At 35.9% G+C, this 19,501-nt stretch overlaps 1 protein-coding gene across 9 annotated transcripts in view; it reads left to right on the forward strand.

The window, feature by feature from the left end:
* The window catches only part of HMBOX1 (homeobox containing 1), a 184,621-nt gene that overhangs the window by 117,758 nt on the left and 47,362 nt on the right, over positions 1-19,501 (forward strand). For all 9 annotated transcript variants that reach the window (XM_014789900.2, XM_014789901.2, XM_014789899.2 and 6 more), the window contains exon 7: positions 11,004-11,157. In XM_014789900.2, coding sequence (XP_014645386.1) covers positions 11,004-11,157 — 154 coding nt within the window. The remainder of the gene's footprint in view (positions 1-11,003; positions 11,158-19,501) is intronic.

Raw genomic sequence — 19,501 nt, forward strand, 5'->3', positions numbered from 1 at the left:
GGACTTTAGGGTGAAGTTGCCCTGATGACTTCGGAAGTAGCAACAGGTTGGAAAGTAGAAAACCTTTGTGTCTGAAGTTGCCAGGAATAGGCAAGATCTATTGCAGGATACTTTCAACAAGTGATATATAAAGTAAAATCTGAAATTGTTTGACAGACTGTCTCAATCTACGCATTACACAAACTGGTGGCAGTGAGCCTGATCTCAAGTTTAACCTTGTGATTGAGCTGTCTTTTGTAACACTACAGCATTAAAGCCTTTGCTTACAGACTAAATAACCAGTTGGAATATTGCATGTTGAAGACTCTTAGCTAATAATAGCATTGGCTGTTAGATGGAAATAAAGAATATACATAAAGACGTGTGTGTGTATCTGTGGTGAGATTTTTTTTCAGAGATCACATTCTCAATCTGAAAGGTCCAGGCAGGACACAACAGAACACACCATATCAACCTCTCTGCAATGAATTTTTTTGTCTATCCTGCCCCCTAGTTTCTGTTTTGAAATATTTCAGATGTACAGAAAAGACCAGCACAATGAACACCCGTTTACCCTCTTCCTAGATACAATAATTGTTAACATTTTACTGTATTTGCTTTAATCCCTATAAAATAAATAAATTAAAAAATTTTTATTTTTATATATATATAGTATATACACGCACACAAACGCGCACACACATACTCCCTCTCTCTCTTCAGCATTCATCTCCTGGAAAGAAAGGGTAACTGCCTACATAACCACAGTCCCTTTTATCACATCTAAGAAAATTAATAGTAATTTTGTAATATCATCTAATATCCAGTCCATATTCACATTTCTCTAGTTGTTGCAGGAATGTCTTTTGTAGGTTTTTTTGGTGTGTGTGTGAGGAAGATCAGCCCTGAGCTAACATCCATGCCAATCCTCTTCTTTTTGCTGAGGAAGACCAGCTCTGAGCTAACATCTATTGCCAGTCCTCCTCCTTTTTTTCCCCAAAGCCCCAGTAGATAGTAGTACGTCATAGTTCCACATCCTTCTAGTTGCTGTATGTGGGACGCCACCTCAACATGGCCGGAGAAGCGGTGCATTGGTGCGCGCCCCGGATCCGAACCCGGGCCGCCAGTAGCGGAGCGCGCGCACTTAACCGCTAAGCCACGGGGCCGGCCCCTTTTGTAGGTTTTTTTAATTTAGTAATATCTGGTTTAGGTTGACAAATTGGAATTAGTTGTTATGTCTCTTTAGACTCTTAAATCTAGTCACTCAAACTTTTTTTTTGTGACATAAACTTTTTAACCATCTAATCTTACAGAATGTTCCACATTTTGGGTTTTTCTATTTCTTCTTAGTGTCAATTAACTTATTCCTCTATAGCCCCTCTATTTCCTGTAAACTGAAAGTTAGGATTAGAGGCTTGATTAGATTCAAGTTCAACATTTTTGGCAAGAATACTTCATGGATTATTTAGGGAGGGCATGCAATGGCTGCAATCTAAAATGTGGCTACTAGACAATTTAAATTGCAGGCAACTAATGGCTGCAATTTACTTTGAAATGCATCAAATTAAATGAATAGGGAGATGGGTATATATGTGATAAAGTACATATAGTAAAAGATGATATGAGTACAGATTTTCACTATAAAATTCTTTCATTGTTGCTGTATGTTTGAAAATTTTTTCAAATCATTGGGCTAATGCTTTGTAGGTAATGTTTAGCTCATATTACCACATATCAAGAGGCATGAAATGTCAGGTTGTAGCACTATTCATATGCTAAGTTTGTTCCTTTCTTAAGATAGTGACCACCAGATCTTGTCTTTTCGATTTGTAAATAATCTATAGGGCATGATTTTGCCACTGGATTAATATCCTCTTCCACAACAACCTTTGCCACTGGTCTTAGCATCCATTGATGAGGCCTACCTGAATCAGTTATTTCAATGGGGATTGCAAAATAGTGATAATCTAATCAAGCATTCCTTCAACATTTGTTAGTTGGCAGTTTTTCTGCGAGGAAGAATTTTCATTTTTAGATATTTTTCTAGTGATATCTAGATATACTAGCACACCTCTCAAAATAATGACTCTATTGTTGCTGCCATTAGTTAAATGTTCTTTTTTTTTTTTTCCTGAGGAAGACCAGCTCTGAGCTAACGTCTATTGCCAGTCCTCCTGCTTTCTTTTTTCCCCCCAAAGCCCCCATAGATAGTTGTATGTCATAGTTGCACATCTTTCTAGTTGCTGCATGTGGGACGCGGCCTCAGCATGGCCAGAGAAGTGGTGCGTCGGTGCTCGCCCGGGATCCGAACCCGGGCCGCCAGCAGCGGAGCGCGCGCACTTAGCTGCTAAGCCACGGAGCTGGCCCACTTAAATGTTCTGAAGTAACACAGTTCAGTAGAAATATAATGTGAATGACATATGTAATTTTAAATTATCTGGTAGCCACATTTTAAAATGTAAGAAGAAATAGCTAAAATTAATTTTAATAATATATTTTATTTAAGATATGAATTAACATTTCAACATTTAATCAATATTTTTAATAATTATTGAGATTTCTTTCCTTCCTCCCTCCCTCCCTCCCTTTCTCCCTCCCTCCCTTTTGTATGATTCTTTGAAATCCAATGTGTATTTCACCCTTAAAGCACATATGATTTCCAATCAGCTACATTTCAAGTGCTCAGTAGCCACATGTGGCTAGTGGCTACCCTATAGGGCAACACAGCTGTAGGATATATCATAGTTGAAGCAACACTTCAAACTCAGCTCTAATCAGTCTTTCCAAAGACATCACTTCTCCCGTGATTCATAGCAGAGCAAATCAGATGGGGAGGGACAAAAATTTGGCACTTGTTCTGCTTAGTAGAGCAGCTTAGATAGCAGGAGTTTGGCTAGGTAAATAAGGAACTGTGCCCAGGGGTTTCATAAGCCTGTTTACATTCCAGCAATTGGCTACTGAGGGGAGCATCAGAGGGATTAGCAGGATATTCCAAAATGTATAGGTCAGAGCAATGAAGAATGTGAGGGACAAACACTGGTCAACTGTGTCAGGCACTCAGCCTCCCTAAGAGAAGGAATTTTTGTCTCTTGGATTTGGCATTTAGAACAGTGCCTTGACATACAATCTAATCACAGTTGGTGAGGCTAAATTCGCACCCTGGAATTTCCAATCCCACGCAGAGACTAAGACACCAGGAAAATGAATTCACTAGAAACAGGAAGGAGGACTAAGGTGCAGCTCACAGGCCACAGCAGCATTGTTGTAACTGATCTGATAGCACTGCCGACTGTGGAATACTACTATTACTGTTGGAATCCTGTTTTTATTACTGAGGTGATATAGTGTTCTTCTGAAGCTGTTTTTTAAAAAACTGTTGTTTTATTTTTATTTTTACTCTTATTTCTTAAATATTTTTAAATATTAAACATTTCTTAAATATTAAATAAATATTTTTTAATTTATCTTGGAACCAGGGCTAGGTTCACTTGTCATCAGGAAATTGGAGGAAGGTGAAACTAGTGCGCTGAAATAGGAAAAATGGGAAAGGACTAACAGCATCCATTCAGCTGTTGATTAGGAGCTGTTTTCCTTAAGGAGAAAATGCCTCTTTTTAAGAATAAGTTCTTCTAATTATATGAGTTTGCTTTTCAATGAAGTTACATATCAATTGTCCCCTTTTTAAAAGACTTGCTATTTTTTATTTGAAAACTGAATCCATACTGGTTCCCAGTTTTTTCTAGTTAAGTTTTCTGGAGGATGTAATTTAAAGTTAGCTGAAGAAAAGAGGATAAATTCATAATTGTCAATTGGTAGTTTTCGTTGCTTCAGCAGTAATTGGATGTTAGCAATTGAAATTTAATTTTTAAAGTTTTTCTTTGCATTTTCACCTTTGTTATAAGAGCTAATATGGTATAGAATTCTTTCTAGGTAAATGCAGTTTTATTTTGCTGACTTTTAGCCTTTGATTTTAGCTAAAGAATTGTATTGTTTCTTCTTATTCCATGGATGCTTTGGAACTACTAATAGGTTTGGATAAGATGAACCCCATTAGCATCTAAGAGCAGCTTATCCACTGTTGCTTGTAGTACATCAGAATCTTCTTTGCAAGTCATTGCAGAGATGATTGGAATCCACTTAAATGTCCTTCAGTTGACAACTGGTTAAATAAATTGTGGTATTATCTGTATAGTGGAATACTATGGAGGCTATATAGCTTTTTTTTTTTTTTAATGCAGCTTCATGTGAATTGAATTTGTGTGGTAGTATCAAATTCATAAGTGAATAAAGTAAGGCACAAAACAATGGATAGAGTATATTGTCATTTTATATAGGGGGAATACATATACCCATACACACATATATGTTTATATAAACATAGAACATCTCTGGAAGGCTGTATTAGGAGCTGATAAGAATAGCTCTGTGAAGGGGAACTGAGAGATGGGAGTACAGGAGTGGCAGGGAGACTGTTAACTATATAACCTTCTGTGTCTTTCTAAGTTTTGTAGCATGTACTTTGTAGTATATATTTGAAAAATACATATAAAGTGTAATGAAAAGAAAGGAGAGAGAGAGAAAGAAAGGAGAGAAGGAAGGGAAGGAGGGAGGCAAAAAAGAAATTAATCCGTCTTGTTAATGGCTTTCAAGATATAAAAAATTGAAGAGCCTAGGTTTACATAGTCCAGACCTGCTTTTGAGAGGCAGTTAGGTAAAAAATAAGATGTTAGTGATTTTTATTGATAGGCAATTCTTTTATTTTATGAATTTTTCTCTGTCTAAGACAGATAGCTTATTAGAAGAAATGTAAATCATACCATCCCTTTGCATATATTCTGAGAAAAAATGGAAAATTACAAAGTGAAAAAGTACTTTTTCTCTTTTCTCTAAATTTAAGCATTTAGAAAACAAACAAAAAATGTTTGTGCAGTCTGCCTCTGTTCCTTGGACTCAGTGTACTTCTCTCTGTATCCTTTGATTGAAGTTCTCTTTTTCAACCTCTTCACTCTGGATCCATTTGGATATAGGGTTTTGGGTTTTTTTTTTTTCTTTTTTTGTCTCTCTTTAAGTGGACCCAGCAAGAAAAATAATAGAGTGGATATTTAGGTTATTTTTACTGATAATCCAGTAGATATAGATATAGTGTAGTTCTCTGATAAACAGAGCCATCATCAGAATTTTCCCGGCATAACCCTAAGCCTGCCAAGGCGTATGAATAAAATAGTCTGATGGAAACTGATCAAATAGATTTTATCTTGTTTCTTATGAAAAGATTTATAAGAAAATGCCTATTTTTTAAAGAAGTGAGTACTAAATTCAGCATGGTTGACATCAGAAGTCCCTTTATATAATCATATTAAGCTCAACAATCTTTTCCCTTGTCTGATTTAAACATTGCTATAGCAGACAGGGTTTGCTGAGTTCCTCTTGGCTCGTGGCACTGATTCTGCGTATTTCTAAATTAAACAATTAAATAAAGTTTGCCAAGAGGCTTATGCAGCAAGCACATGAAGTAAATTTGGAGATCAGAAGTAATGCCTCCTTCCTTCACTGTTGCAGAGTGTCAGAGCCTCATGGAAATCATGTATGTGACATGGGGGAAGATGAGAAATTACTTTTGGAGAAGCTAGTTTCTATGAACTAAGTAGTAATGACTTTCTTGTAGTCATTCTTTTATTAGCTGATTGGCAAAGGCTCACCCAGAAAAAAAAGAAGTAACCCTGATAAGCAAGAAAATTATCATATATACCAAGTGAACATTTACCAAAATTTTAAAATCTATCAGCAAATTAGGAAGAGGTTTTTTTCCCCTCTTAGGTTTAAACTTGCTAGATAAATGTGCAAAATTTTGTCTTAATGGGAGCCTAGATATAATGGAAAAAATCTTTCTCTAAAGAAAATAGGCAACACATTTCCTGTAAGGAAAAAAAAAGGTAAGTTCTTTAGCCAACCCAGAACTCCTATATTTTACTTCAGTGGGGTTTAAAGTCTTATATACGTTGTTCCTACATTCTAGTATCTTTGTATTTCTGTCGAAGGCAGTAATTTTGAACCCATTCTTGGGTTCGTTGCTTGGGTTCATTATTCATTGCTCTCCATCTCTTTCAACCAAAGCAAGAAGAACTAAGTTTCTAGAACAAATCTGTGTTTATTGGAGTGTTTCCAGAGTGCTTCTTGTGCTATTTTTAAGTACTGCTACATTGAAAAAGAAAAATGAGCAAGGAAAAAAAGCCCCTCAAAAGTAACGTGATGATATTATGTTTCAAATTAAGTATGTTTACAAATTTGAAATTATTCAGTTTTCACCTTCTGTGCATAAATTGCTTTGATTTCTTTTAAAGTAACCAGGCCACTACTTTACTTCTCTCTTTTCTTTTTTTCCCTCCTTCCTTCTCTCCCTCTTTCTTTTCCTTCCTGACCAATTTTATTTCATCTAAATTTCCTTTTTGTAGAAAATCTAGAGAATATAGAATATTATAAAGAAGCATGGTTATATTACCAATAAACCCCAATGCCAAGAAAGAAGCCTTATTATCAGTTGGCTTATTTCCTTCAACTGTATGATTGAGTTAGGATTCTTTATGTTCGTTTGTTTTATTTGTGCCCATTTATCATTCTACTTAAGTAAGAAAGCATGCCATGGTTATAGATATGGCCTACTAGTTGGAATTCACTGACATATTCCCTATCCTCCATCCACAGAAGCCCTGAAACTTTCTGTCCTTTCACCAGAGCCAGGCCTTGGATGAGAGGACCCACTGCCTTGCCTGGTCTGCTTCTACCTCTCTTTTGATCAGCCATGATAGCCGCTAGTCTCTGTTTTGGACCTTTTATCATGGCTGTAGACCAAAATTTATATAATCTAACTTAGGTAGATTCTAAAGCCCTTGTTATGCTGTAATTCTTGCTTGTGTTCAGAAAAGTACCAAAACAAAGACTTTGAAACCCTCCAACCTGATAGTTCCATCTTCTGTCTAAACTTTGTTAACTTTGAATTAGGCCCAGACCTAATTGCCAGGTTATTTTGGCAGAATAAAATCCTCTTTCTTAAACTGTCTGAAGAAGGGTTTCAGTTTAGAGGTTCGTAGTGTGTAGGCCAGGAATTTTTTAAACCAGGGGTCAGTAAACGTCCTGTAAAGGATCAGATAGTAAATATTTTAAGCTTTGCAGGCTCTGGGGTCTCTGTCACAACTACTCAACTCTGCCATTGTAGTACAAAAAAGTGACATTATGTAAATGAAAGAATGTGGCTGTCTTCCAGTAAAACTTTATTTAAACTATGGCAGCAGGCCATAGTTTGCCACACGTTTTAAGCCACAGATCTCTAAAATATTGTATGACGACACATTCATCCATTTGAGGAAGAAGTTAAATATTTACATCACACACAACAGGAAATCATATATCTATTAAGGGTTTAAACAAAAATGGGAGCTATAAAAGTATTCTGAATGATACAAAACGCATTGACCACAAAAGAACAGATTGACAGGGACCGGCCCAGTGGCATAGCGGTTAAATGCACACGCTCCGCAGCAGCGGCCAGGGGTTCGCAGGTTTGGATCCCAGGCTCGCCGAAGCACTGGTTGTCAAGCCATGCTATGGCGGCGTCCTATAAAGTAGAGGCAGATGGGCATGAATGTTAGCCCAGGGCCAATCTTCCTCAGCAAAAAGAGGAGGATTGGCATCGCACGTTAGCTCAGGCTGGTCTTCCTCACACAAAAAAAGAAAAAAAGAACAGATTGACAGATTTGACTACATAAAATTAAGATCACAAAGCACACCATAAATAAAGACAAACGACAAACTGGAAAAAAATAGTTGCAATCTATATGACTAGCAATTGGTATGATTTCTACACACCAATAAAATCAATAACTCAGAAGAAAAAAGGACAAAATATATAAATTCACAAGAAAAGATACATAATGGTTAGTAAACAGGAAAAGATGCTCATTCTTAATAATAATGAAATCTCTGTATTAAAGGGAAATTTTTTTGCCTGACAAATTTATAAATGTGAATAATTAGTAATACTTATAATAGTGTATTGGGGAACATGGGGAAGTAAACAACTGGAAATGATTGTGATGTCTTACATTAGTTCTATATTATTATGCAACAGATTACCCACACCTTAGCAACTGAAAACAACAAACATTTATTATCTCACAATTTGTGTGGGTCAGGAATCTAGGAGTGGCTAAGCTAAGATGATTCTGGCTCAGAGTTCTCATGAGGTTGTAGATGAGGCCAGGCTGCAGTCGTTGGGGCTTGACAGTCTACTTCCAAGATCGCTCATGTGAGTGTTGGCAGGCCCTAGTTCTTTACTGGCCAGTGCTATCAGGTCCTCTCCACATGGACCTCACCATGGGCTCCCTGAGTATCCTTACAACATGGCAGCTAGTTTTCCCCTGAGCAAGTGATCCAAGAGACAGAGCAACTAAGACAGACAGAGACACTACAGCGTATTCTATAATCTAATCCCGGAAGTGACATACTATCACTTCTGCCACGTTACTGGTCACACAGACTAATCCTGGTACAATATGAGAAGCAGCTACACAACCGGGTGAATACCAGGAGGCTGGGATCCTTAGGAACCACCTTGGAGGCTGGCTGCCACATAGCTGTATTGGGACTGTATGCCTAAGGCCTTATTTCTGTCTGTCAGCTGGGTTCTACAGTTCTCCACATGGTGTCAGCTCCTGCTAGAATGTCCAAAATGGCTTTTTTCCTCAAATATCTGGCATCTGGGTAGGTTTGACAGGAGCACCTGGGGGCCAGCTGGGCATCTTTCACTCCACATGGCTAGCTTGGGCTTCCTTTCAATATCGTGGTTTCAGGTTAGTCTTACTTCTTATATGGCAGCTGGCTTCCCCCAGAGCCACCATTCCAGGAGATCTAGTCAGAAGTTGCAAAGCTTCTTATGACCTAGCCTCAAACTATTTCCATTTTCTCTTGTCAAAATGTATCAGGAGACCAGCCCAGATTCAAGGACGTGATTACCAGGAGATGTGACTTATTGTGAAGGGCTATCTTTGGAACCTATCCTGGGAAATTATACTTAGGAGAGATGAGGCTGGCTTGTTCTAAAATGGTAACAGTGAAAGTAATACAAATTGGTCTGATTATAGATATATTTTGAAGATAAAATTGACAGGATTTGCGTGTGGATTGGATATGTAGCATGTGGAAGAAAGAGAAGTCAAAGAAGAATCTGAAATTTTTGAACTGAACAGTTTGAAAAATAGGGATGCCATTTATTCAGATGGGAAAGAATACAGGACAACAGGTTTGGAGAGGAAAATCAGGATTGGTTAAAATATTGGGCATAGGTATAAGAGAATGTATATAAAGATGTAGCCATTAAAGGGCGATCTACAAATAGATCTGTATACTGAAGTAGAAACACTACCCATGGTATTAATTGCAAGGTACAATAAGTAAAGTATGATTCTTTTTATGAGGAAAGAAATATATATTTATTAATATGTGCGTTATTCCACATAATTCTAACATGTTCTAACCTGTCTTTCTAGGGCTATATTAAGAGTTTGGATTTTATTCCATAGGCAAAGGGAACTTTTTGAAGGTTTTTGATTAACAGAGAGATATGATCATAATTATGCTTTGGGGAGATGCACTGTAAAGAATGAAAGAATAGTGGGAGAGCCAGGGACTGAACTCTGTGAAAGCATACCACGTTATATTTAATTCTTTGAAATGAATCTATAGCGGCCCGAGACAACATTGCTTGCCTTGTTTTATTCATAGCTTCTAGCCTAGAGCAAGCCATGTAAAAAGGGTTTGAGGGGCTGGCCCAGTGGCGTAGCAGTTAAGTTTGCATGTTCCACTTCGGCAGCCTGGGGTTCGCTGGTTCGGATCCTGGGCGCGGACCTACTCACTGTTCAGCAAGCCATGCTGAGGTGGTGTCCCACATAGAAGAACTAGAAGGATCTACAATTAGGATATACAGCTATGTACTGGGTCTCTGGGGAGAAAAAAGAAAAATAAATAAAACAAAAAGAATTTGGTAAATGGTGAATGAATGAATACATGCATCATCACCAGTTTAGGTTATTTGAGAAAAGTCTAGTGTGAATTAGTAAAATATCTCAATTATACATTTTTTTATTGGTTTTTTATTATGTTCAAGAGATTACAGAAGATAGTATAGCATTAACAGGTAATAGACCTATAGAGATCTGATTTAGTTAGTAAACTAAAAGCATATCAAATATCTTCTTATTTTCTTTGAGGCTATATTTGACTTTTTTTTTTTTTTTGAGAGTTTACAGCAATTAGGGTTATTTTAAATTCATCTCTTACCTGCGTACATTCTTTAAGGGCTCCATTTTCTCAATAAACTAAAGTCCTTTGAATGGTAATGAAAGATTCTGAACATATAGGGTGTATTGTTCAAAAAGATTAAAACTGTCAAATAGGAATTTCAAGAAAGATTTTTTTTTTCCTGAGGAAGATTTGCCCTGAGCTAACATCTCTTGCCAATCCTCTGTTTTGTATGTGGGTCGCCACCACAACATGGCCACTGAGGAATGGTGTAGGTCTGCGTCCAGGAATCGAACCCAGGCTGCCAAAGCAGAGCACTCTGAACTTAACCACGAGGCCAGGGGCCAGCCCCAAGAAAGATTTTTTTAGAGGAAGATAACTCTAATTAAGTTGTCACTGGGCCAAAGACCATATTTCCCTATTTCCCTAAAGAGATAGGTTTTGGGCTTTGTTTTGAAAAATGACATAAACAAAGATAAAAGACAAATGACAAAACTGGAAAAAAAAAATCACATTTTAAAATAATTAATGATGGACTTTATAAGGAAGAGACTTGTCTCTTCGAATTTTTATTTTGGTCAAATAATTTTTTAAAAATATAAATATCAAATATATTTGACCTACAAATTTCAATGGAGGGGCAAAAGTTTATTATTGATTTCTTGATGTATTTGTCACAGTGGTTTTAATAAATCGCAAGATATTTGCTAAAAATGTCTTGTTTCTTTCAGGGGCTACGCTAAGTATGAGACCCGCCCCCATTCCAATAGAGGACCCAGAATGGAGACAAACACCTCCCCCAGTCTCTGCCACATCTGGCACCTTCCGATTACGACGAGGGAGTCGATTTACCTGGCGAAAGGAGTGCCTAGCTGTCATGGAAAGGTACATGTCTCCTTTTCTTATGAGCAATTTCCCAAACTTAGGAAAGAGAGAAACTTTGGATAGATTTGGACAGTTTTCATTTCAAACAGGTAATTTGGGATCCAGGTTCTATCTCTAAAGGTATTTTGGAGTACTATAAATGCTATGTTATTGAAATAAGATGATCTTACCATTGAGAATTCATAAAACTGGAGTTAGCATCTATCAATATAATTTAATAGTGTCCTCAGTAATTTGAGAAACTTTAGAAGAATTTTTTTTGAGTTTAGATCTTTGTCTTGCATTTTGGAAAAACTCTGTGAAGTCCTACTTTCATCAAAAATATTGAATAATTGTATAGGAGGCCACTGAGATTTAACTTTCTTTGATAAGGAGTATGGCCTAAATGAGCTTGGTCCCAAAGGTTAGAAATACTTGTTTTTGACTTTGATTTGGTAGTTTATCCTCTGACTCTAGCACCTATACCTGACCCATAGTAGGTACTTAGTACTTTTTAAACTTGAATTTGACCTTATCTTCAATTTTCCCATCTGAAATGATTAATTAATTAAATTAAATTAATTAAAATGATTATGAAATGTTCAATATATTTAGGGTGGATCCTATAATAGAATTATCCTTTTAGTTTCCTACCTATAAGTAATGTTTACAGAATTTTATTTTGATGGAGAGTTTTACATGCAATAAGGTAATAATTTTCCATTAGAAAAGTACTTACTTCCTAAGATTAAATGTAGAGAAAAAGAATATGTTAGGCAGAGGTAAAAACAATTGAATTTTCATATTGCGTTTTCTCAGTAATTTAAATAATAGAAAAGAATGAAATTTAATGTTTAAAACTGGGTTTAACTTCTAAGCTGATATAGAATACATATTGACGTTGAGCTACCTTCACATTTTTTTTTTTTTCAGTTATCTAATCTGACCAGTTGAATGGCATACTGGAAAGAGCATTTGACTCAAGAGTCAGAAGACCTGAAACCTGGTTTTGGCTTTGCCGTTAACCAGCTGTGTAACTTTGTTCAGGTCACAAACTCTGAGCTATAACTTCCTTATCTATAAAATGAAATTTTTTCAATAGCCAGTAGTGAATTAAATGTTATCTAGGACTTTTCCATCTCTCTTTCTCCCTATTCCCTGATTATTTCCCAGCTCATTAACATCACTACCTGAAAGAGGGAGATTTAAAATGCTGAAGTTCAGGCCCTGTTTTTGTTCTTGTGATCAAGTTGACATTTGCTTAAGGAGGTTTGCTTAAGGAGAAGGTTGGATCCAATAGCCAAAATGAGACTAAAGGTTATCTATTGATGTCATCATCTTTCTTTCCTCACCCTACGCTTGAGTGGTTAAAGTGAAAGAGTAAGACTTTATTATCCTAGAGACCTCACATTTACAATCTGCTCTATTTTTCTCTTCTAGAAATTTTGATTATTTTAAAAAATTTCTTCAGAACTTACCATGTAGTAGATGTGAATTTAAATAATATCTAATTTAAATTATTTGCAATATTGTATATTTTCCTCTGGGTAACAAAATAAGCTTTGGTCAACTAGAAGGAAGTGCAGCTATGACATACAACTATCTACTGGGGCTTTGGGGGAAAAAATAAATAAAATTATAAAACAAAGAAAACCAAAATAAGCCTTGGTGTTAATTTCTAGTTGGTGTAAGTTCTAATTGTGCTACTGACTCAGCCATCTAATTTTTTCATGAAGATACCAATATGCATTTATCACATAATGTCAGTGTGAAGAAGGATTAATTTAAAGTTGACAACATTAATAATGATAGGTGATATTCCTAACGCATCTGCAAAACTGAACCTTGAAGGCTTAGCAGCTCTTTTTATTTTTCTCCAAGGTAACAAGAACTAGCCACAGATTCTCACTGATTAAATTTCACTTAAAAAGATATTGAGCACTTATCCTGAGTAAGGTTCTCATTTAATCTTAATTTTCACTTTTTAACCTTAATATTAATTAATAAATGTCTTTAATCCAGGAATTGGTTATCTTTGGCTTAATTTTATCTTACCTGGCACAACCAGTAAGAAAGTATGTGGTTTATTCCAATAGTTGCAAAAATGTAAAAAGCCTTTCAAAGTATTTAATAGCAATGGTACAGAAGGTCACAATATGATTTCATTCTGTGAAAATGGAACTTTTTATTTTCTAACATGGAATATAAAATTCTCTAGCCTCGGAGCAATGCATGATGTTTTTTCCTAGACTGGGTGAATAAATACATATGCATAGACTGTAAAGCCAGCAAAGGACTACCCTTACTCAAATATATTAGTATAAATAAAAAATTATTCCATTCTTCACACCATACACAAGATAAATTTCAAGTGACTCAAAAAAGTGAATCCATATAAATAATAGAAGAAAACATGGGTAATTCCTCCATATCTTAGAAATGGTGAAATTTTTCCCAACTATAACTCAAAATCTGAAACAATAAGGGAAAGGATTGATAAATTTGATTATGTAGGGGAGGAAGACATATCCTCTACCCACTCTGGGTCCTTCTCGCTGGGCTATGAATTAAACTGACATGAGATAGAATAACAGGAGAAAATCAAACAAAGCTTTATAACATGTATACATGGGAGACACTCAGGAAAACTGAGCAACTCGCCAAAATGGCAGAGGCTCTCATCTTAAATACCATCTTCAGCTAAAGACAAAGGCGGATGTTGTGGGGGGGTGGTTTGGGACTTCAAAGGGGAGGAAAGCAATTCACATGGAAATGGAAAAGCAAATGTTTGATAAACAGAACTTTGATAAGAATGGGCTTAGCAAGGACCCTCCCAGTCTATTGATACCCAGAGTTATCTGTGGTGATGGCCTGTTCTGGGGACAGGCCTTCTATCTTAAATTTCTTTTAGACAGTCGGGGGGAGGCCAGAGTTTTTTTCAGAGTCTTTTGTTCGTGAACATAATCAAGGCAAAGAGACATATTTTGAGGTGGCCAATTCTGATTCCTTACAATTACATAAATTAAAAGAAAAACTTTGGGAAGAAAAAATTGTGAGCAAAGTAAAAAAAAAAAAAAGAAAAATTGGAAAAAATATTTGCCACTTATTATTATCCCTGATATATAAAGAACTTTTAAAAGTGAGAGAAGACCAACAACTCTATAGAAAAATGGACTAAAGAGATCAGCAGAAAAACAAATGCAAATAGTTCTTGAACATATGAAAAGATGTTCAATTTAACTCATAGTAAGAGAAATTCAAATTAAAATTACACTGAGATACCATTCTTCTCCTATCACGTTGGCAAAAGTCCAAAAGTTCCACAACATTTTCTTTTGATTGGCTACTGAGAAATGAGCTTGTGAGAATGCAAAATGAAACCATTTCTATGGAGAGGAATTTGACAATATCAAGGAAAATTACCCATGGGTTTGCCCTTTGACTCAACATTCTCACATCTAGAAAATTATCCCAAAGATATGCGGGCAAAATATGAAAAGATAGCAGCACTGTTTGTAGTAATATCAAAATACTGAAGACAACCTATATGTCTATTGGTAGTGAACTGGCTGAATAAATTATAGTACATCCATACTGTGGATGTTCAGGCTCACACAGTGGAGTGCTATACAGCTGAAAAAAGGAATGAATTTTCATTTTCACAGAATGAAAATCATACTGTGACCTTCTGGACTATTGCTATTAAATATCTTGAAAAAATTTTTTGCATTTTTGCAACTTTTAGAATGAATACTTCTCTATATACAGTGATGTCCAGGATATAATGTTTTAAAAAAAGGCAGTGTCAATTGTATATAGTAGGCTATAATTTATGTATTTATATATTTGCTTATAATTTGTTTTAAAATAAAGGAATAAACCATAAAATAAATAAATAGTTATCAGTAGGAGAAGAGAAAAAAACAGATTGGAGGAGACAAGGATGGAAACTAGGTTTATCTGAATATACATACCTTGTTTTGACATTGTAACCATGTAAATATTTTACATAATTATAAAACAAAATTAAATTGAAATGGGAGAGGGGGAATGTGATCCTTAAAAAATAGCTAAAATGAAACAAACAAACCTAATGTGTATAAGTTGGTGACTTACAAACTCAGGAACTATATCAAATAACTTTACAGCGCAGTATTTTGACTATGCTTCCCTGGTTGGGATACTGCTTAGGAATAAAAAGAACTACAAAAAGAAAAAACTTACACTATTTTTACAAATTTTGGTAATATTAATATTGTTTTCAGGTAGTATTTTTATTCGTATAGATACAGATGTAGGTATAGATTTAAAAAAGTAATCATATTAATGTTATTAGGAACCAAGGTTTTCAGGGTAAAAGAAATACAAACGTAAAATCAAAAGACTTAAGTAAAACACCATGATCTTGTGTATGTGTATACATAAAGATAGAAATTTATCTTGAATTTATTCTTTTAATAACAACCTTATTGAGATACAATTCACCTATTCAAAGTGTACAGTTCAGTGCTTTTTAGTATACTTACAGTTATGCAATCATCACAATCAATTTTAGAACTTTCTCTTTACCTCCAAAACAACCGTCATACACTGTAGCAGTTACTCCTTTTTTCTCTCATCCCCCTCCAACCCTACATATCCATTGATCTGTTTCCTCTATATATTGATTTTCCTGTTCTGGACATTTCATATGAATGGATTTGTGCAATATGTGGCCTTTTGTAACTCACTTCTTTCACTTAGCATAATGTTTTCAAGGTCCATCCATGTTGTAGCATATACTGGTATTTCATTCCTTTTTATTGCCAAATAATATTCCATTGTATGGCTATGCCATATTTTATTTATTCATTCATCAGTTGATAGACATTTGAGGTTTCTACTTTTTAGCTAGTATGAATAGTGCTGCCATGAACAAAATTTGTGTGCTAGTGGAATTGCTGGGTCCTATGGTAACTATGTTCAACCTTCTGAGGAACTGCCAGACTGTTTTCCAGAGCAGATGTACCATTTTACATTCCACCCAGCACTGTATGATGGTTCCGGTTTCTCACCAACACTGTTGTTATCTGTCTCCTAGAGTGAAGTAGAATCTCATTGTGGTTTTGATTTGCATTTCCCTGACTAATGATGTTGAGCATCTTTTCATATACTTATTGGCTATTTGTATATCTTCCTTGGAGAAATGTCTATTCACATCCTTTGCCCATTTTTTAAATTGGGTTGTCTTTTTATATTGAGTTTCAAGATTCTTTATGTATTCTAGGTACAAGTCTCTTATCAGATATGTGATTTCTAAATATTTTCTCCCATTCTGGGGGTAGTCTTTTCACATTCTTTTTTTGAGTGTGGGGGTTTTTGGTTTTTTGCTGTGAAAGATTTGCTTTGGCTCACATCTGTTGCCAATCTTCCTCTCTGTTTTTTTTTTCTTCCTCAAAGCCCCAGTACATAGTTGTATATTCTAGTTGTAAGTCCTTCTAGTTCTTCTATGTGAGCCGCTGCCACAGCATGGCTATGGTAGACAAGTGGTAGAGTTCTGCGCCTGGGAACCAAACCCAGGCCGCTAAAGTGGAGCGTGCTGGACTTTAACCATTAGGCCATCAGGGCTGGCTCTGTTTTCACATTCTTGATGATGACCTTTGGAGCACACAAGTTTAATTTTGATGAAGTTCATTTTATTTTTTCTGTCTGTTGTTTGGGCCTTTATTGTCTTATCTAAGAAGGCTGTGCCTAAATCAAAGTCACCAAGATTTACTCTTGTGTTTTTTCTAAGAGTTTTTTACTTTTAACTCTTACATTTAGGTGTTTGATACATTTTGAGTCAATTTTTGTCTATGATGTGAGATAGGGACCCAGCATCATTCTTTTGCATATGGTTATCTAGTTATCCTAGAACTGTTGGAAAAAACCATTCTTTTCCCATTGATTAATCTTGGCACCCTCATTAAAAATCAATTGACTATATGAAAAGATATCCCATGCACATGGATTAGAAGAAAAACACAGTTAAAATGTCCATACTACCTAAAGCAATCTACAGATTCAATGGAATCCCAATCAGAATCTCAATGACATTCTTCACAGAAATAGAACAAAGAATCCTAAAATCCATATGGGGCAACAAAAGACTCTGAATAGCTAAAGCAATCCTGAGAAAAATGAGCAAAGCTGGAGGCATCACAATCCCTGTCTTCAAAATATACTACAAAGCTATAAGAATCAACACAGCATGGTACTAGTACAAAAACAGACATACAGATCAATGGAACAGAATTGAAAGTCCAGAAATAAAACCACACATGCACAGCATGCAATACATGCACAGCTAATCTTCAACAAAGGAGCTAAGAACATAGAATGAAGAAAGGAAAGTCTCTTCAATAAATGGTGCTGAGAAAACTGGACAACCACATGCAAAGGAATGAAAGTAGACCATTATCTTTCACCATACACAAAAATTACCTCAAGATGGATCAAAGACTTGAAGGTAAGACCTGAAACTATAAAACTCCTAGAAGAAAATATAGGCAGAACACTCTTTGACATCAGACAAAGTGGGATCTTTTCGAATCCCATGTCTGCTCAGACAAGAGAAACAAAAGAAAAAATAAACAAGTGGGACTTCAGACTAAAGAGCTTCTACAAGGCAAATGAAACCAGGATCAAAATGAAAAGACAGCCCCCCAACTGGGAGAACATATTTGCATATTATATATCCAACAAGGAGTTACTCTTCATAATATGTAAAGAACTCACACAACTGAACAACGAAAAAACAAAAAACCCGATCAAAAAATGGGCAGAGGATATGAACAGACATTTTTCCAAGGCAGATACACAGATGGCCAATAGGCACATGAAAAGATGTTCAGCATCACTAATCATCAGGGAAATGCAAATCAAAACTACACTAAGATATCACCTTACACCTGTGAGAGTGGCTATAATCACCAAGTCAAAAAATAACTAGTGTTGGAGAGGATGTGGAGAAAAGGGAACCCTCATTCACTGCTGGTGGGAATGCAAACTGGTGCAGCCTGTATGGAAAACAGTATGGAGATTTCTCAAAAGATTAAAAATAGAAATACCTTATGGTCCAGCTGTCCCACTTCTAAGTATTTCCCCAAAGAACTTGAAATCAACAATCAAAAGAGGCATATGAGCCCCTATGTTCATTGCAGCGTTATTCACTATAGCCAAGAAGTGGAAGCAACCCAAGTGTCCATCGACAGATGACTGAATAAAGAAGATGTGGTATACATGTATACAATGGAATACTACTCAGCCATAAAAAAAGACAAAATCGTCCCATTTGCAACGACATGGATGGACCTTGAGGGTATTATGTTAAGCGAAATAAGCCAGACAGAGAAAGACAAACACTGTATGACTTCACTCATATGTGGAACATAAACTAACACAGGGACAGAGAGAACAGTTTGGTGGTTACCAGGGGGATGGGAGTTGGGGGGTGGGCACAAGGGGTGAAGGAGCGCATTTATATGGTAACTGACAAATAATAATGTATAACTGAAATCTCACAATGTTATAAACTATTATGACATCAGTGAAAAAAAAAGAGGAGAAAAAAAAAACAAGACAAGCAAGAAGGCAATAGCTAATCCTGGGAGAGGAAGGATCAATAACTAATTGGTCTGGATTTGGAAAGGAAGGGACAACAAGAAATTTTATTTCCCTCTCTTGTCCGGGCACTACAGATAGTGATCCAGGAGAGATGTTATTTATAAAAATTCTCACCCAAAGTCAGCATTTGCCAGTTCTCCCAGGATTCTATCTGCAGGATCCAAGTCGAATTTAAAGTAGTGGGTGTAGCTCTGGTGTCCTTCAGAATTTGGCAAGGTTTTTCAGTAATTTTAATTGTAGTTTCTCTTGGCTATTTAAGGAAATAATGTAGTAGTTCACCAGAAAACCCCTCACAGTCCTTTCAACTTTGGGAAGGACCTAGATGGGGGCCTTCCTTTGAAGGTAGATATGGGGGTGACTGAGAGGCCATTAACTTGGTGAACTTTTGTTTATGTCATGTAGTTTTATTTAAGGTATGTCATATCTTTAATTTCTCATTAACTTTTTGGAATGAAACTTTCAATGAAGGTATTTTTGAAATTTTGAAGAAGAAAAAACATCAGTTGACTGTAAATGTGAGGGTGCATTTCTGGACTCTTGGTTCTATTCTGTTGATCTATGTCTATCCTTATGACATACCACACTGTCATGATTACTGTCGCATTGTAATAAACTTAGAAATCTGGAGGCATAAATTCTCTACTTTCTTCTTTTTCAAGATTGTTTTAGCTATTCTGGATCCCTTACATTTCCCTGTGAATTTTGGAAGTATCAGCTTGTC

Source organism: Ceratotherium simum, chromosome 12 (genome assembly GCF_057802395.1).
Source record: "Ceratotherium simum simum isolate JZ-2026a chromosome 12, ASM5780239v1, whole genome shotgun sequence".
NCBI classification, from domain to species: domain Eukaryota; kingdom Metazoa; phylum Chordata; class Mammalia; order Perissodactyla; family Rhinocerotidae; genus Ceratotherium; species Ceratotherium simum.